General features: G+C 38.6%; 1 protein-coding gene across 3 annotated transcripts in view; it reads right to left on the bottom strand.

Moving 5' to 3' along the window:
- The window catches only part of PPP2R5C (protein phosphatase 2 regulatory subunit B'gamma), an 85,116-nt gene that overhangs the window by 51,237 nt on the left and 13,854 nt on the right, over nt 1–20,025 (bottom strand). For all 3 annotated transcript variants that reach the window (XM_062627944.1, XM_062627945.1, XM_062627946.1), the window contains exon 3: nt 13,404–13,563. In XM_062627944.1, coding sequence (XP_062483928.1) covers nt 13,404–13,563 — 160 coding nt within the window. The remainder of the gene's footprint in view (nt 1–13,403; nt 13,564–20,025) is intronic.

Raw genomic sequence — 20,025 nt, 5'->3', positions numbered from 1 at the left:
GTCTTATAAAAGAAAAAGCTACCATAGAGATGAGCCTTTAATAAAACGCAATTTAAAAAACAAAACCAAGACTGACCTCACACAAAGTTTTCTACCAGATCTTCATGGATCAAGATAAAAAGAAAACTGAAGAACAACTGAGATAATTTTCACTCTATTTTCATATGCAGAATTTCTTAAGAAAATTCAGTTTCTTTTCCCTATCTAAAGTACAATTAGGCTGTTCTATACTGATAAGACACACTATGAAGCAGCAAAAATTAGGCTTAAAATTCTAGTTTATCTGGTAACCACATCTTTAAGAGGCAGCTGCTCTCTCTCTCTTCTCTTTGCTTCAATGGTCAACTGCTGTTTCTGTTCCTTTGAAACTCCCTGCAAAGATTAAGTGGCTATGAAGACTTCTGGTCCAATGGCACACAACTGAAGTACTGTACTGAAACACAAGGCAAAAAGGGAGTGCTACTTTTGTTACAGTTCCACTTCCTACTTTATACACAAGCATGGCTTTCTTAGATGGAAGTTCATTAGCAAATTTGAGATAATAGTTTCAGAATCTACCTCCCTACATTGTTCTTAGAATCAACTAGCTTGGAGAAATCCTTTATGATCATCAAGTCCAACCTTCATCCCAGGACTGCCAAGTCCATCACTAAACCATGTCACTAATGGCCTCGTCTAAACGGGCTTTTTTCTCCTTCACTGAAGAGAGTAAATGTGACATTTACAGTTCTAACAGTACCATCAGCAGAACACTAAGTCACATTCAGGTAAGTTTTGTTTGCAAGATACGCATACCATGTTCACATTTCTTCCTTTGCAGGACTGTGTTGCATCTGAGGTCAGTACTTAGTATGAAGCTGGTTAAAACAGCCATAATGCAAAATTCAGTATATTCCTGGTATGCTTCTGATAGGACACTAGTGGAGCTGAAGAACATAAATCTTTATAGGACCTTCTGCTCATTAACAGAATCTGGTATCTTCACCAGTTGTACACATTTGGAACTACATTCTACTCAGGAGGTTTGTACGACCTCCCTTTGTTTCAGAATTAAAACATTTGATTTGCCACCAAGGGATAATATTTACTTGAGTTCAATTACTTTGAGCAACCTCATTTGGGGAAAAAAATTGCAAAGAAAATTGAGTTAGGCACTGACTTACTAATGGGAAGGGAAAGAATATTAGTACAAGTGGAATGGAGCTAATGAATATCAGTGGGAGGGGGAAGAGCTTACTTGAACTAATTTATGAATACACTTCCGTTGCAACACAACAAAAACTGTGTTAACTTTGGCTACCCATATTTAGAATTTAATGAATGAAAAACCAGACTGATAGCATAGCAAAGCTGTAGCAGTTCCAGGTTTTCGCCAAACTCTGCTCATCACTTCTAACTTCCTGATGATGGGAATGAAGGAAAACTCCGTAATAAATTTATGAGGATATAAATGTGTTACATTTAGGATCCATCACTAGAGCTGGTGAATTCTCTTTATCCTGGAAGACTATGTAGTATTGCTTTCAAAACACACACATTCGACTTGGGTTGTGATTTAAAAAAACCCAGACATGACCCCCCCCCAATTCACCTGCCCAAAGACTGCATTTATTTTCGTTCTGAACTAGCAGGTATTCTAACTGATAGTGACAGAATCAACAACATACAAGATAAGTAAAACCGGATTAATTTCTATTTACATGAAAACACCTTGGACAAAATTGATTACCTATAAGATTATATGAGGAGTTTTCCTTTTTTGATTGTGAGAGGTCTATTTAGGCTGAACTCCAAGGTAACTAAAGGCACAATTCCACAACTGCTGAAGTTGCTACACCTCAGCAACCTAAGGCAGCCTAATTCAGTCTCATTCCAGCATTACCCTCTGCTTTATTTTCCTCTCATCTGCTTCAGTGGTCATCAGCCCCACAGCTGTGTTCGTTTATTCCACTAATCCAGCATAAAGCCACTTAGTTTACTGTCAGGTTGGTTTTCTGTTAACTTTAAAACTGTGTTCCATGGCAGCCTAAACTGAGTGAAGTCTAGATGAGCTACTGCTGCCACCCCGCCTCTTCTGAGGTGCACGTGCACAACCATCTGAAATTGCTGTACAAGATGCATGGTTGAACCAGATTAGGAGACTGAGCAGAGCTCAAGTGAGAAGGAAAAGGGAGGAGGGGTTTGAGTCACATTGATTCCATTATCTGGTTCACCAGACAGCCACCCAATGAAGGGGTGGGAATAAACATGACTTGCTTTTACTGGTAGGACCAATGCAATTTACTTTTTTCCCCTCCAGTTATAGCCTAACCAAAACTTGCCATTCTCACAAATGACGTCAGGCTATAGAAAACAAGGGTCTCTTGACAACTCTGAACTATGAATTACCTGAAGACAGCAACTTTGTCATAGGTGAGGGAAAAAAAAAAAAAAAGCATGGGATACTACACATTTTGGAGAAGAAATCACAGCAAAAGGAAACATACCAGGCTTCTCCTACACAGTTCTGACTCAGTTCCAAAGGACAGCCAAGAGGAAATTCTTCAAGGAAACAGAGGTGGTAAACACCATGTTAATACTTGGCTATCAAAATAAATACACATATAAGAAAAAAAAATCCTTACCTGGATAAATGAAATGGGTATGGACTATCATTTGGCTTCCTTAAAGAATTTCTAGGATTGAAGCATGGCAAAATACAACCTTCTACATTCCACATTTAAAATCAAAACAAAAAAATTCCTTTCTAATGTAGCAAAAACTGATTAAAAGTGGAATTGACAAACATCTGCCAGCGACTGGATTTTTCTCTACCTTGATTTTCTGCTATTTGCAAGGTCGCTGTAGCACATAGACTACAACAGTGCCAAGTTTTCCTTCAGCCAGTACTCAAAAGGTTTCGTATGTGGGAGGGGGGGCTGGGGGGGATGAGGGGAGGAATCAGTAGATATCTGTTGAGTTCAGAAACCTGTACAACACAAAAAATACCATTAGTTACCTTAAAAAAAATGTATTTGAAGAATAGCATCTGGTGCAAAACAACATTTTCCAAGGCAGACTGCAGAAGCTCGTTTCAAATAGTGACACAGTAATTTTTATCAAGCCCAGTATAAAAGGTAACACATTTACCACCAGACTTCCTCCCATCTATGGCCTTGATACATAGGTCACACATGTAATTTTCAAGAACTGAATCACAGAAATTTAAAAGTAAAAACTCGAGAACATGCCAATTACCCAGCAAGCACCGACTTATATTTACATGTATAAATATCGCATTCAGTATTTGATCAGTAGAGCTTTTATGGAGAAGTTCATTGTTTAGGTTTGATCATAATGAAGACCTGTACAGTGGAACAAAATGTTCTTTTTGTAAATAAGAGCATAATAAAAGACATTTTAAGAGAGATCTGAATCTCAATTCAGAGACAAGTTAGGATCTAGAAAATAAGACAAGGCCACAATTTAAATCCTATTTTTATGGAATCTAGCCAAGCTTCAGTGGAAACAAGTTTGGTAGGAAATGCTGCCAGGGACAGATGTAAAGCATTCTTCTAACAGTTTCAGCTGCTGACTAACGAGTAGGTGTTTGATAGGGCAGTTGAAATGAAAAACAGCTCATTAATCCAAGCCTGTGATTTCACTTAAAGCTAGATAAAGAAAAAAATAAAAATCTCACACTGAAGCAAAGTATTTTTTTTTCCTATAACCTTTTTAGTAGTTACTCACTATCATGTTTCTTAATCTTTAAAATGTTATATAGTAATTCAGACTAGATAATTCCTAAGTATTTTAATACTTTGGCAATAATATTAAAGTATTTACTCATCTGATAGATCATATTTTCCTGTACAAACATCAAGAAATTGCCAGGTTTTGCTTTAAGAAATGTATATGCTTACCACACACACTTTCATAATTCTTCTGAACATTTAAAAGAAAAATACATAAAGTCTGTTTATGCAACACTATGATAATTTTTTTATGATAAAAGACAAAGTTACTAAATTAACATGACAAAGTGCCTCCACAGTTCTTTCACATGATACAATTCATACATTCACTGACACCTAACCATACTGATGTAGGGAAGAGTGAACTTTTGCAGTATTTTTCATTATGGGTTTTTTTGTTTTGATAAATTCAATACAATATTGGGCTGCCAAAAATACTATAAAAGCATGAATGCAGCCAGGACCAGAAGGACAGCACTGCACATGTTGAGTTAGTCCAGTATAGTTTGTGTCCAAGAGGGAAAGGAATCATAAAACTGTATTCAATGTTCGACATGAGATTTTTTTTTTCCTCTGTGTTTTGCCTTTTAAATGCATTATTTATTAGGGCAAATTATCTTTTATAGTAGCATTATCTTGTTTAATCTACCATCTTACTTTGCATAAAATACTTTTAGATAATAAACAGTGATAATACCACCTTGCAGATGGACAAAACATATTCATGCTGATTTTAAACAAACAGGTAATACACTCTGCTTAAATTTAAAATTATTCTGATATGAATGTGTGGAAATTACCAACATATATACTTGAATTTCTCTGCAGCACAGAGATCAACTCTTGATTTGCTTTTAATTTAATCTTGGTATCAGCTTTGCTTGCTTATCTGTACAGTTGAAACAAACTCACAGCCACCTTACATTTCTGGCATTTGGAGAAATTCTCACTTTCTCCCCCTTCCTCATAGTTACAACAGTTTTATCAATGAAAATTTAATTCAAATTTTTTTTTTTTTTTAGGAATCTTAAACTGGAATCACTTCATCTGCAATCTTGATTCATCAGACTTTAATACTGTGCAGAAAACAGAACAATCTCCTAGACAGCCACTTGTGTCTTAAAAACATTATGAAAGCTTTAAGAAGGCTTGCCTCCCTATCAGAGTCCTGTATCACAAACAGACAAGTTGAGACACCATCCCGATGTTCTCTATGTTCTCTCGCACAGAAGACTCAGATTTTGGCATAGCTCTACAGTCTCTGCTTGAGTAAAAAAGGAAACCATGCACTCAGCATGAAATGTGCTCAGACAAATGACACCCTTATGACGTGCCATGTTCATTATTTTACTAAGAAAAAAAGGGGGGTGGGGGGTGGAGGGGGGTGTGTGTGGAGAAAGAATAAATATGACTGGTAGTACTTTTAATGTTGAAATCATGCTAAGTCAGGAACAGACATCTCCACCAGAAGGTCAAAACTTGGATGATCAACACGCACAGCAAGATCTTCAACAACAAAACACTACAATCCTGTCACATACAATTATTCTACATTAAGGAACCAGCAGAGTATTCCATCTTCTATACTTCTCAGCATGAAAAGTTAGTATGTATGTCCACATCTGTCAATAGCTCATTTCTTCCTATCTTGATATATGCCTTTGCAAGAATATTTTATCCATGTTTGCAAGACCATAAGTCCAATTCCATGAGGTAAACAGTAACTCTGTGAATAAATTAGGAACTGTATTTGAAAATAAAAGCTGAACTGCAATAGTAATTTTGAAGATTACACAGAACAATGTTCTGATCTAAAAAAGAAACCAGCCCAAACCCAAACCCATGAATAAAATCACAACACTGGCATCACATAAGTACTCTATAAGGATATAAAATCATTCTATCCAGCTTTAAAACTACATACAGGAATGCTACCAAAAAAAGCATATTTTTACATCATGCTAAAATTTACATACGCATGACTAACACATGTTCACTGGGAAATTTTGCAACACTTCAGAATACGGAGCACTGAAATGATTTTATTTTTTCAAATTTCTTATTCTAGGACTGACAGAGAACATTATCTTTTAATAAATATTCCTTGCAGATTAAAGTTAGATTTGTGACACTATTTATTTGACAGTGTATAAAACCTTTATTCCAGTCACTGCATCTTAATGTATTTACAAATTCTCATTGTGACACTCTCTTACATATCACAGAGATTGAGATTCTTGATCTCACCACTTTACCCAACAGTTATCTCTAAATGCTGCACATTTACAGTTTACTAAAATCAGCACGTCCTTGCAAAATAACGTACTTACACAAATACACATATGCTCACCTGTTTGTACTGTTAAAAATCTCTTGTAGCATATAAACTAAGTGTACATAATCGTCAAGGGAGCATTTTAGAAATCCATAATTTGCAAGACTGTACCACAGGGGGGGAAAACCTGTCAATGGAAGTATTACTAAAACTGTAAATTCTCATGAATATAAATTCCCATTTTCAGTAACGTACATTTTTGAATCATTAAACTTAAATTTTACTTTTCTGTATTAATAGTCTTGAATAGAAATGAAAGACATTAACATTTAGACTGCTAGTTAACCAGTTATGAAATAGCAGACTGCTAGCTGCTTTTTTTTTTTTTTTCCTTTTTGATCTTGGTCAGTTACTCAGTAAATCCATCACAGCAGCAACCTCAGTCCTGCAGATGCTGCCAGCTATTCTCATGCGGTAAGGGACAACTACATTCTCAGTAAAATCAGTGTTAAACCCAGGTCTTTTTTTGGTGTTTGTTTGTTTGGTTTTTTTTAAATTTGAGAGACTTGATCTGTATGATGGTGTTTGGATACCAACTCCATGAAAGGAGTTGAAGTATTATTGCAGCTGTGAAGTGCACAAGCAACAAGCATTCAATTCATAACATACCATGACACTCTCAAAAGTTTGTTCTCAAAACCAAATGGACACAGGAAGAGGAGTAGCACATACGCATCACATATTCAAGCTCTAGAGCTTTTTCCAGTATATAATGTATATGGGTGTCAGAAGTTCGCAGAGGTAACACAAAAATCAAGAAATAAAATGAGTATGATCCAGAATCATCACCAGAAATGAATGCCAGCGCACAAACTAAATCAGAGATACTAACACAGATATTTGCTAATTAATGATGAAAAAGTTATCCATAACAACACAATGAATTAAAGTTTCTTGCGTAAGTTGAAGTGAGCAGTTGCAAAGAACACTCGAGTATGTTGGTGGTCAGGTACATACAAGCTCAGAACTGGTACTTTACAAATATATTTATTAAATATTCATGTTGAACACTTTGCTGTTTATCTCATACAGAACACATTCTTAAATCTGTAAACAATTTCAATATATCCCAAATTACAAAGTGTCTTCTTAAGAAAGCAGAAGTGAAGAAACCTAAGTTTCTGAAGGCTGAAAAAAACCTTTGCCATTTATAACTGAAATAACCAAAACATTAATCTGCAGCTTCTCAAATCATGACAAAACACAACGTTAGGCCAATTTTTTTTCCCCAAATAATAAACAACTGAAAACAAAAACCAACTTTCTGTAACTGAAGTACCTGCACTATAAATGTTAGCTAACAAGCAGAACCAGATGAACAGAAATTAACATAACACAAGTTTGTTGGCACAGGATTTTTCTTTTTATGATGAAAAAAGGCAAGATCTTGAAAAGACGTTTGAGACATTTCTGAGGGTGCTTCTCCAGAGAAGCTTCTGGGTTATCTGTGGGCAGAGAAGCTACCTATTCCAATTCAACTAAATCAGGTTTCATCGCAGCTTGCAGCTTTGCTAATATCTGGATCTCAATGCTCTGCAAACCACTTGCACCAGAGACTTCTTTTTTCCACATTAATCTCTATTCTTGAGGCCTCTTTACTCATAATTTACTTCCTTTTTGCATTATCTGAACTATTCCACTCCTCCATTTCCTGAATAAACTGAGGGTGTACAATGTTAATCATAAGCTGTGCCAATGAATATAAATCATGCCACACTAATACCAGCCTATATGTCCTGGTGATGGGTATTTCTGGAACGCTATCATCAGCATTTCTGTGCAATGCCTAAGAGAAAGTTCACAACGTGCCTAAAGATCAAAAAGGATTTCCTAAAAAAGAAACCTTGATGAAAACCCACTTTGGCATCTCCTCCTTTCCCTTCCCACTATTTCAAGTAACCTACTGATCTAAACTCCAGCCCTATGGCACAGAAAAACAGTGGTTATCTCAGCGATAAATGCTTGGAGCAACGCAGAGATATTTCAGCCGCCCCAGCCAATAAGCCAGCTTCATTTGGAGCTAGCCTCAGATGCCTCTACACAAACGCCCATAGTATGGGGAACAAACAAGGAATTAGAGGTGTGTGCACATCTATGGGAGTATGATATAATAGGCATCACAGAAACATGGTGGGATGGCTCCTATGACTGGAGTGTTGGAATGGAAGGTTACAGGCTCTTTAGAAAAGACAGGCCCAGCAAACAGGGAGGGGGAGTTGCTATTTATGTTAGGGATAGGCTGGAGAGTATGGAACTCTGTCTGGGGACAGGTGAGCAGTCAATAGAGAGTTTGTGGGTCAGGGTTAAAGGGAGAACAGCTATGGGAGACATTACTGTGGGGATCACAGAACACCTGGTCAAGAGGACTTTGTGGATTAAGCACTCTATAGACAGACAGAACTTCAACCACCCTGATATCTGTTGGAAAGATGGTATGGCCCAGCACAAGCAATCCAGGATGTTCCTCAATTGTGTGGAAGACAACTTCCTTCTGCAAGTAATAGAGGAGCCGACAAGGAGAGGTGCCATGCTTGACCTCGTGCTCACCAACAGGGAAGGGTTCGTTGGAAATGTGACGCTCCAGGGCAGCCTTGGATGCAGCGAACACGAGATGGTCGAATTTGAGATCTTCAGGACAGTGAGAAGAGCGTGCAGCAAGCCCACTGCCCTGGACTTCAAGAGAGCAGACTTTGGACTCTTCAGGAACCTGCTTAGTAAGGTTCCATGGGATATAACCCTAGAAGGCAGGGAGGAACCAAAGACTGTTGGTTGATATTCAAGGACCACCTGCTACAAGCTCAGGAGTGTTCCATCCCAACTAGAATGAAGTGCAGCAGGAGGGCCAGGAGACCTCCTTGGATGGATAAGGAGCTGCTGAGGAAAATTCAAAGGAAAAAAGTGGCTTATAAAAGGTGGAAGCAAGGACAGGCAGCCTGGGAAGAGTACAGGGATGTTGTCTGAGTAGCTAGGGACCAGGTTAGGAAAGCTAAGGCCCAGTTAGAATTAAACTTGGCTAGGGAGATGAAAGATAACACGAAGGGATTCTACAGGTATGTAGCGAATAAAAGACAGACTATGGACAACGTAGGCCTCCTCCGGAAGCTATCAGGAGAACTGGCTACCCTGGATTTGGAGAAGGCTAAGGTTCTTAATGACTTCTTGGCCTCAGTCTTCACTGGCAAATGCTCTTGACCACACCACCCAAGTCTTGGAAGGCAGATGCAGGGACTGTGAGAATGAAGACCTTGGGCCCACTGTAGGAGAGTATCTGGTTTGAGACCATCCTAAGAACCTGAAAGTACACAAGTCCATGGGACCTGATGAAATCCATCCATGGGTCCTGAAGGAGCTGGCAAATGAAGTTGCTAAGACACTGGCCATCATATTTGAAAAATCATGGCAGTCAGGTGAAGTTCCCACTGACTGGAAAAAGGGAAATATAACCCCCATTTTCAAGAAGGGGAAAATGGATGACCCGGGGAATTACAGACCAGTCAGTCTCACCTCCTGTGCCTGGCAAAATCTTGGAGCAGATTCTCCTGGAAGGCATGCTAAGGCACATGAAAAACAACAAGGTGCTTGGTGACAGCCAGCATGGCTTCACTAAGGGCAAATCCTGCCTGACCAATTTGGTGGCCTTCTATGATGGCGCTACAGAGCTGATGGACAGGGGTAGAGCAGTTGATGTCATCTACCTGGACTTGTGCAAAGCGTTTGACACTGTCCCACATGACATCCTTGTCTCTAAATTGAAGCGACATCAATTTGATGGATGGACCACTCGATGGATAAAGAACTGGCTGGATGGCCACACACAAAGAGCTGTGGTCAATGGCTCAATGTCCGGCTGGCGACCAGTAATGAGTGGTGTCTCTCAGGGATCGGTGTTGGGACCTGTCTTGTTCAACATCTTTCTCGGGGACATGGACAATGGGATTGAGTGCACCCTCAGCAAGTTTGCCGATGACACCAAGCTGTGTGGTTCGGTTGATACCCTGGAGGGAAGGAATGCCATCCAGAGGGACCTTGACACACTTGTGAGGTGGGCTGATGCCAACCTCATGAAGTTTAGCCATGACGAGTGCAAGGTCCTACACCTGGGTCAGAGCAACCCCAGGCACAGCTACAGGTTGGGCAGAGAAGAGATTCAGAGCAGCCCTGAGGAGAAGGACTTGGGGGTGTTGCTTGATGAGAAAATGAACATGAGCCAGCTTCACTGCATGCTCGCAGCCCAGAAGGCCAACTGTATCCTGGGCTGCATCAAAAGGAGCGTGACCCTGCCCCTCCACTCTGCTCTCGTGAGACCTCACCTGGAGTATTGTGTACAGTTTTGGTGTCCTCAACATGAAAAGGACATGGAACTGTTGGAACAAGTCCAGAGGAGGGCCAGGAGGATGATCAGGGGACTGGAGCACCTCCCGTATGAAGACAGGCTGAGAAAGTTGGGGCTCTTCAGCCTGGAGAAGAGAAGGCTGTGTGGAGACCTCACAGCAGCCTTCCAGTATCTGAAGGGGGCCTACAAGGATGCTGGGGATGGACTCTTCATTAGGGACTGTAGTGGTAGGACAAGGGGTAATGGGTTAAAACTCAAACAGGGGAAGTTTAGATTGGATATAAGGAAGAAATTCTTTACTCTTAGTGTGGTGAGGCACTGGAATGGGTTGCCCAGGGATGATGTGAATGCTCCATCCCTGGCTGTGTTCAAGACCAGGTTGGACAGAGCCTTGGGTGGCATGGTTTAGCAGGAAGTGTCCCTGCCTATGGCAGGGAGGTTGGAACTAGATGATCTTAAGGTCTTTTCCAACCCTATTTTATGATTCTATTCTACGATTCTAGTACCACAGGCCATTTATAGCTTACCAGTTACAAGCTTTCACAGACCTAATACAGACCTTAAAGCATGCAAAGATAACCCCATTCTATATGCTCTGATTAAAATACAACCTCATGTAACGTGCATCACACTACACAGTAGTCAACCCAACATATCTGAAGAAAGTACACATCTCCGTCTTCTACAGACAAAAGAAAGATTTCCCAGGCACTGTAGCTGTAGAAATACATTCAGTTGATATAAGTGACTGGAGTTTGAAGGCTGGTTAAACACAGAGACGCTGAAGGAATAGTATGTTCTTCCCAGCACTTCATTAAAGTTGAACCTGCTTAATCATCTCAGTCCTTTAAATTATAGCCTGTCAGTCCACTGCCCAGACAGAGACATTAAATACCACTCTTAAAGCTGTCCAAAAAGAAAGTTTCTCAGCTTTACTTGACCCACTGAATGCACATCAAGGCATGTATCTCTGTATATTAGAATACAGTGACTGGCCAACAGCATTCTCAGCAACCGTACTAGGTGGGTGTAAGTGAACACATGCAGTGAGCAGCTATCCAGACACTTGCTATGATCCATGAGACTGGACATAGTTTTATTAGTAAATGTAGTAACTACTATCTATCCAGATCAGCCATTGCACCAGCATTTCATAACAAAGTCTGACCCTCAACAGCCTGGAGACATACACAGAGCATCAGACATCCACCACAGACAAGCTTAAGATCTTTCATTTCACTTGAGAGTAGGAGGAGTGATTGCTGACTGAAAAGTAAATATAATACATACACACAATACTCCTACCATTTCTTCACACCCAGGTATGTTGTGTCAAATGTACTGGAATGCTCTTGAAACAGACCTTAAGACTTACCTTTTTTTTTTTCCCCACTTTTGCCCCCACCAAGTCCAAGCAGGCATTCTTTATAGGTTACTTAGTTTAGACAGCAACAAATCCAAAACTTCACCTCACCCACCGTAAAATGGACTACTTTCCCCCACTCCCACCTGGATTCATTTTTCTCATTTTCAGCTCACTGTCCGCTCTGCTTTTCATTGCATGCTCAGTTCTAGCCACCGTGAGCTGACAATCCCAAGCACAACCAGAAACATACTATTTAAAGTAGGACAAAATAGAGGTTCTAGATCATGTAACAAACATTTTTCTTTGCAGCTGAACAAAAGGTCATGCCAGCCAATAAGGCTGTATGCATAACTTTTTACAAAAATCACTACTTTAATTCAGTGTCATTTGCTTATGTCACACCCTGGATATGACAGCTTGTGCATGAACCTACTATGTCAGTTTAAAACATAGGCCATATTATCAATAATCTGTGGTGCTAAATATTCTCATTTACAAATCTAATAGAGTAAAATGCACTAATTAAACAGCAGATAAATCTTAAAATTAAGCAGCATCTTGTATATAGACTGCTATACTAACACAATGGACAATATTTCATATATTTTGTAAAAGCAGTATCTGTGTGAAGAGATGAATGTTGCAGTCTAATTTCATCTGCATAATCTGTACAAAAACAGTATAATTCAGATGGGTTGAGAACCTAAGTTTCTTATATTCAAGAAATACTAATGCATTATATCAAGAAAACAGTGACTGGAGGAAATGTCTTATCCCATGACATTTCACATTGCCTACATCAGTACTAAGCAACACTTCAGGAATCTATTACGCTTTCACTGCCAACTTTAAACACTGGAAAGCAGTATGCATCACACTTCAAAACAGCTTTTTTTTTTTTTCCTTTAAATAAACCTTCAGAACAAATTGGCTGCTCATAAGCAGTAGATCAGTACATCGGACCACATCTGGAAAATTCTACCCTAGCACTACCACAAGCTACTGTACGCACACTGTGGAAACATATATCTACATAACAGACAGTAGCTAAAATAAAGATAAAAGCTGTGTTATTAAGACATCAACTATCATCACCTTTTCATTACAGATGGCAGTAAATATAAAAGATCACAAAGCCTTAAAATTGACAAAAGAAAAATCATATTCACTAAAAAGATGCCACTCCACTTGACCCATGATCACAAAAACAAGATCAATAAATAGCGGTATCTATGTCTTCTCACAATGCCAAGAGATATTTTAGTACAAAGTAGTGTTTCAGCATGCTGCACTGAGGACAGATGACTAATACTTTGCACAGAGAGCCCAAATACTCTGCTTTTATGCGAGATGAGCGAACATACTTTCACACAGACATTTCTGGGTTGAAGAAACAAAAATATTTCATATACTGATCACCAAGAAGGCAGCACATTGTACGTCCTCCTATAAGGATTGACAGAAAAGAAAAACCAAACCAAAACAGTGTGTTTGAGCATGCAAGTACATGCAAGTTTGCACATGTATACTTGACATATTATGTATGCTGCTAAGATACAAGTGTGATAGTTGAGATGCTTCTCTGTCTTATGCCCAAGATCCCCCCAGGAGTCATTCTGATTTTAAAAGACATACCTTTTAAAGCTGGCAGTTTCTGAAGCTCCCTGTTATTGCTAACATTAAACCTTGAAGAACTCTGCCGCTTTTCTTTCTTCAGTACTGTCTGTGGTGCTGGTACTTTGATTTTAGATAGCTGTGCTGGGGGAGGAGTGCTGTTTGATTTTTTGTTTGATACCTGTTTAAAAAAAAGAAATGAAAGCAGTTAATTACAGCTGAACTTAGAAAAATCTTCTAAAAATGATTGTTACAGTAATAAATGAGGCAAAATAAGCTTTTAATCAAATTATTCTATTTATCTTTTGAATATATAGCTAGCTATTCTGTTCCATCTTTTCAGTGTTAATTTCTGTACCACAGCCCTCATATAGATGGGAATAGATCATCTTGTTACATGCACTAACCCATTTATTTGAAGTTATCAGCTGACTGAAAATCTATTCTCACCTTTTCCCTGAGAAGTCCAGGTCTCCAAGGTATCTAGCTGTCTAACTTCAGCTTTAAATGGATGACAAGATTTTGTCTATTTACAGCAGATAAACCTCCCACTGCCTATTTGTATTGTGCCTTGCTGCTAGAGTCCTAAGCTTAGCTAGGCCATTCAGGCTTTGATATAAAGTTGAAAGAATCAGGTCCTACTACTGTAGTGGCTTCAGCAGCTTCTAAAACATACATGAAGATTTGTAGCAGTTTACTGCCTACTCAGAGCAAGTTGCTTTTATTGTAATAATCCTAAACAGATTGCCATTGTACCTCTGTATGAAGTTTATAACTTAAAACTAGAAAAATGGTTCCCACCTATAAGTTTCCAAATTGCTGTTATTTCCCAGACTATACTTGACAGTGCTCTCAAGCTGAATAAAATGCATCATTAGCAAAAGCATGTCAGAACTTGTAATGCTGCCTTTCTCATTCCTTTTCTGAAATAGGAAAAGCAGGTTTAAAGTAGGCAATAGTTAACTTTTTAAATATTAACAATTTCATAGTGTTCTTTACAAGAATTATAAGAACATTTAGGAATACCTTACACAAAAAATATAGAAACACCTGAGCAGGAAATCTTACTCCATATACTCTAATTAACTTTACAGGACCATAATTTTCTTAAAATTTGAAAATTACACTGAAGCACAAACATCTGAAAATACACCTTGGCACTTTTATCTTAGAGGAAAGACCATGTTCTCCTTTTCAGACAGTGCTATGCGATAACAGGAAAAAAAAAATCATATGGGAATGGGATTCAGGATGGAAGTCAAGTTGTAATGCTGCTGCTTTGGCAGTTCCAAGTGATTCAACTAGAATTTTGTTAAGCATAGTAGATATCAAAGCAGTGTTTCATTCCTGCATGAGATAACATCAGTGGCAGTTCATAAGGACATGGCTAAAACAACAAAACCCACTTTTCTTCATGTTCTAAAAAGGATTTCCAGAATAGCTTATTCATCAACAATTTCCATATGGTCTGGGAGTGTACGCATTCAGTGCACATGGAAACGTTACCACAAAAATTTATCTACCTTTAGAGACTCCAAGACAGTAATTTTATTCAAATTTTGTTCTAGTAACATAACTGAGAAAGAAATGTATATGCTTCAAAAGTATAGATTAGCAATTGTATATTATACACCCAGTACTTAATGTATCAAAGATACAAAAGCAACATTTAGTTTTCATTAAACACATTTAAGACGACCATCTTGTGAATTTAAAATTTTAATAACAAAACCCCTTACAGCCTTATAGAACAAGTAAGGGGAGACAACACACTGAATGCTAGAAGCCTTACATTACCAAAAATAGTCTGTAGTTGTTTCAGTAAAAACGGCATACATTGGTAGATAAAAGCATTTGTGTACAAGTAATATCCCTTATGTTGCATTTTTCATACTATTTCACATTTCAATCCCAAACACTAAATGCTTTAAAATCTTTTTGCTGAAATACAAGTGGCCTACAAGGTAAATTCTTTCCATTAATTCAAGTTAAAACACACCACAAACAAACAAAAAACCCCACAAAAACAAAACCCCCAAGAACCTGACATTCCAAATAAAAATATGAATAGACTAAGCAGAAAGAAAAACAACACTAAAAATTAGGAGGCAAAACTTACCATGCATTAAACTAATTAAGATGCAATATAAACACTGTTCATACACAGGATTCTGTACTTTCAGGGTTATGCTTTGAGCCTAACGATGTTTTTCTGTACTGGCTATCTTCCACTGCCACCTGTTTTTTGTTCATTACTTGGAAAAGGAAAAGCTGCTTTCCTGTTTCCTCTATTCCCAAACAAATTCTCAATTTTGAATTAACAAGTGCTCCCATGTGCCTGCACACATGCGCACAATACAGTATCCTCAGGTAACACACACATCAGGGAACCAACTATTCTAATAGTTGGTAAACCAACTATTCTAAATTTATCTGGAGATAAATTCTAAAAATAGCCAAAATTGGTTATTTAAGAGGATGGCTAACATTTCTAATTAAAAGGTGAAAGAAAGCATTTTTTGTTGCTATGGAAACTTCCCATCTAGCAAGTGATGACTCCAGAGTAATTCAGACTTGAACTGCTGGCCAATTTATCCAACAGACTTCCTCCCTCCTTTTTTTACCATCAAACATGATGAGTCCTGCCTTTCAGTCATACCCCAGTCATTCAGCCAGCACATGCCAGAAAGCTGCCAAAACAGTTTCCAGCTCATTACTGTTGAATACCACATTACACAGCTGTACCCAAAACCTCTGCAAGTGGTAATATTGTGCTACCACAACTGGCCTCCAGAGCTTGCAGCCAACAGCCCTTGGATAGAAGGGTACCAGAGAAGGTGTGTTAATTCAACTTAAGCCACACAGCTCAGCAATTTTAACCACTCCTCTAAAAAGGAAAATTCAGACTAACAATTCTGTGTATTAATTTGTTAAAGATTTCAAGGTAACATAACTTTTTGTAACTGAGCCTTCGCTCAGTTCTCACTGATTCAGATCGAAGACACAAGCCCAGTTTCTTTCTCCCAGTAACAAACCAAAGAACTTTAGAAACCACAATTCCTGAGGATAACTGATGGACATCCTGCTACATCAATGAACAATCCAACTGATTTGACACCAGAACAGTCAAACTACCGATACATTTTAATCGGTTCTCTTCTTGTTACTAGAACGGGAAAAAACTATTCTTACCCTTGTTCTGTCAAACAGCTCCTTCATACCCAAATATTTATATACTGATAGCCAGATTTAATTCTAAAAATGCTGATAAACCCCTAAAAATGTGTACAGATTAATCTGAAAATTGTCAGATTGAGAACATGTTTCTTCAGATCATAATTAAGACATAACTCTCTGGTTTCCTGATCAATTTAGTTTTTAAAAGAGTTTTACATAGTTTTACGAACATTAAGACAGTAAGGGACAGTGTGATTCTAACTGATGTTCTGCTTGTAACAATTGAAAAAAATAGAGTTGATGCTCCTCAGTGCCCTTGAATAAGCTTAAAATTAATTAAAGAGCGTGAGAGGCAGGGAGGAGAGAAGGAGGTTTCTTGCCAGTCACAACAGTTCAAGATAGATAGTCCTTGCATCCCTTCTTCCCTGGAGTCTTCCTCCATTAAGCAGGATGGGTACATTCCTTTTCCTTGTTTTACCCTCACTGTCTTGAGCAAAGTCAGATCCTTGAACCCCTGACTCATAAGTGGGCATGTAGGAATCAGAGCACAACACTAAATTTATGACCAGGGAAAGAAAGATATGAGTACATCAAGCGTATCTACAGTTAAAGCCAATTTTTCTTTATGAATTAAACTGACCAAACAGCCCACATGGCAACTTTTACTTTTGCCCAGAAATCTAAGGGACAAGAAAGAATACTCGGACCTGGAAGAAGGGTCCACCCTGCCTCCCATATACATCAACAAGTCTTTCAGAAGACCCTATTCTTCCATTTCTGACAGTCCTCCAAAACCAGGTATTTAAGTGACCTTGACCAATGCGGGCAACCAGAATAACTCTGCCTGACCTTATCTTTCAAAGCCACTCACTAATAACTGAATTACACCAAAGCACACAAAGCCTTCTGCTCCCTGAAATCAAGATCCTAGCCAAGCCTAGTAGTGGGGTCAACTCTGTAACTATGCAGCCAGCTTTCATCCTGCTTTCTAAGATAAACAGGTGAGGAGTTGAAAATGACAATAAAAATCACCTGGATACATCTGTTACTCAAGATTTTAAAAACTGGATGGCTTACTAGTGACAAAAACCAGATCTCCTCCTAAGCACAGGGCAAGAGAGATTCTCCCTTTGCCTGAAGAAAACACGCTGCTAGGCAGTACCCCATATGGTGTTTCTTGACAGAGATTAGTCTAACACTAATCTGCAGATTTCTTCCCTCTAACGAGTATTACCACTGAATTCAAGTTAGTATCAGTGTGTACACCATCCTAGGATGGCAGCAGCAAGCCACATACCAGCAAGAACCTTGATAAAAACTCTGGACTACAAAATCTGGATAGGTGAACCTTGTACCAATTAACACATGAATAAGACTCCCTGTGAAATGCACGTACACAGAGAAAAAAGCACAGAATACTTTTTATGAGAATCATTAGTCTGAATCTGCTTATATAAATGCAGAACCAATCCCTTTCTTCTTTTCCTTTTGGTATAGTAAGTAGCCATCAGGGACTTATTTTTTCATTAAGCTAAACAGAGGTCTGATCTATAGCACCCAAAAGAGCTCACTTCTTGCCAAGGCAGCCCCAGAAGGGGCTATGAAACTATTCTGGGTTATATCTAAAATATACTTAAAATGAAACTGAAAATTAAGTTACTGAAACTAAACAAACAACATGAAAAACATGAAAGGGACATTTACAACTTAATTTTCAAAACTGTATGAGGGCCCAGCATGTAACCAAAATAATTTAGCAAAGAGGTTGAGGCCTATTACATAATTAAGCTGAAAGTTGAACTTAATTTAATCTCTTGAGAACTGAAATCAAAAATCAAGGAGTCAAAATGGGTGGGGAGCAGTCAAGAGCCTTCCATGCAGTTTTCTCCTCAATGCAGTAACTTCAAAGTTGTGTGAAAATCTCCCAAACACTCCGGGGATCTTGAACTCGGCCACAAAGTGCTCTTCTTTTCACATCTTCATTTACTGTTTTGGGGGTTGGAACAGGAACAGATCATATGTGGCATATGGCTCAATAGCCATCAACCTGGTGAATATATCCTCAGCATACTTTCAGGAGGTAGCTGGTGGTAGTAGATTAGCAGTTGGGACCAAGGCAAGTTGTTCAAGACATCACACTACCAGGAGAGCAACATTTGTCAGCTGATTTCAATGCTGTGTTGTTAACACCACCAGTTCAACATGCCTTCCAACAGGACATCAGATTAAACCCTTGTTATTTTGGTATTAAAGACATTGATTGTCAGAGCTATCCGGACAGCCTGCAGTAATTGTAGTTCATGCAAATAGTGCCCAGTCACTGGTAAGGTGTTTGCTATGGAGCAAACTAGCAATTAGCTGAAACCTTCAACATCAGCATTTTCCACCTACAGAGACTCAGCACAAGCCATATAAAACTTGATGTGGATTCTTAATCATCTGGACACATAAAAAGGGGCATTAATCCATAAACAACCCAGGGAAAACCAACAGGGAAACAATATGCTGCTGGGTACCAATCTAGACGGCAAATGGTTCTGAGGTTCTCAATTTGATGAAGATTCTTGCTACTTTGCCATTATTATTCACTAGTTTCACTAGATTGATTGGGCAGGCAACCTAGGGACGAGCCTCTGGAGATGCAGTTTATGGTGCTAAGGCATTGGCTGGTTTCAGACAGACCATGATGTAGATTTCTATTGCTTTTCCTCAACAAAATCGTTTGTTAGGATGATACCTGGACTGGCCTGCTAGAAGGATCTTTGCACCTGCCTTTCTAGCAAGTCTGTTTATTATCACTAAAGATTGTCTTGGTTGAGATACACTGGATAGTTCAGTGATAGTCTCAGCATAATGTATGTTTTTACTTGGTAAGACAGCAAGAGCTGCACCCTAAAGCTTTGAGGCTGTAAAAAAACAAATGCCCCCCCTGAAAAATAAAATTTGTTACCTGCAACCATCAGTTAGCTAATTAAATACGATTACACCAGATAATGACCTAAGTATTGTTTCAAAACTTTTATATAAATACCAGGATGAATAATCTGAATAAATGATATCCTGGCTTAAATTACTTTTTCTCTTGACTTTCATTTTTAAATTCTCTGATCAGCCTAAACCACCCTCTTACTTAAAAAAACAAAACAAAACACAAAAACAAACACACCCCCCCCCCCCCCCCCAAAATCCATACCAAAAGGAAACCCCAAAAATCCCCAACCCTCTAAATCAACAAAAACTAACTTTGTGCTTCTTGGTGTGGGTGTGGGTGTACATATACACACACACACGCACACACACACACACATACACACGACATATATATATGTAAGGTTCCCACATTAGAAGAAAAACACACAAACTCATCTCATTTACTTTAAGCCCCAATTCCTACACTCTACTGTAAATTTTAATTATATAAAACTGCTGATGAGCTAAGGCTACTACATATGTGGTTTTACCACTG

The sequence above is a fragment of the Pezoporus occidentalis genome, unplaced genomic scaffold, assembly GCF_034315485.1.
Source record: "Pezoporus occidentalis ecotype Australia unplaced genomic scaffold, CSIRO_AGI_Poc_V1 ctg31, whole genome shotgun sequence".
NCBI lineage: Eukaryota > Metazoa > Chordata > Aves > Psittaciformes > Psittacidae > Pezoporus > Pezoporus occidentalis.
This window is presented reverse-complemented; position numbering and strand designations above follow the sequence as displayed.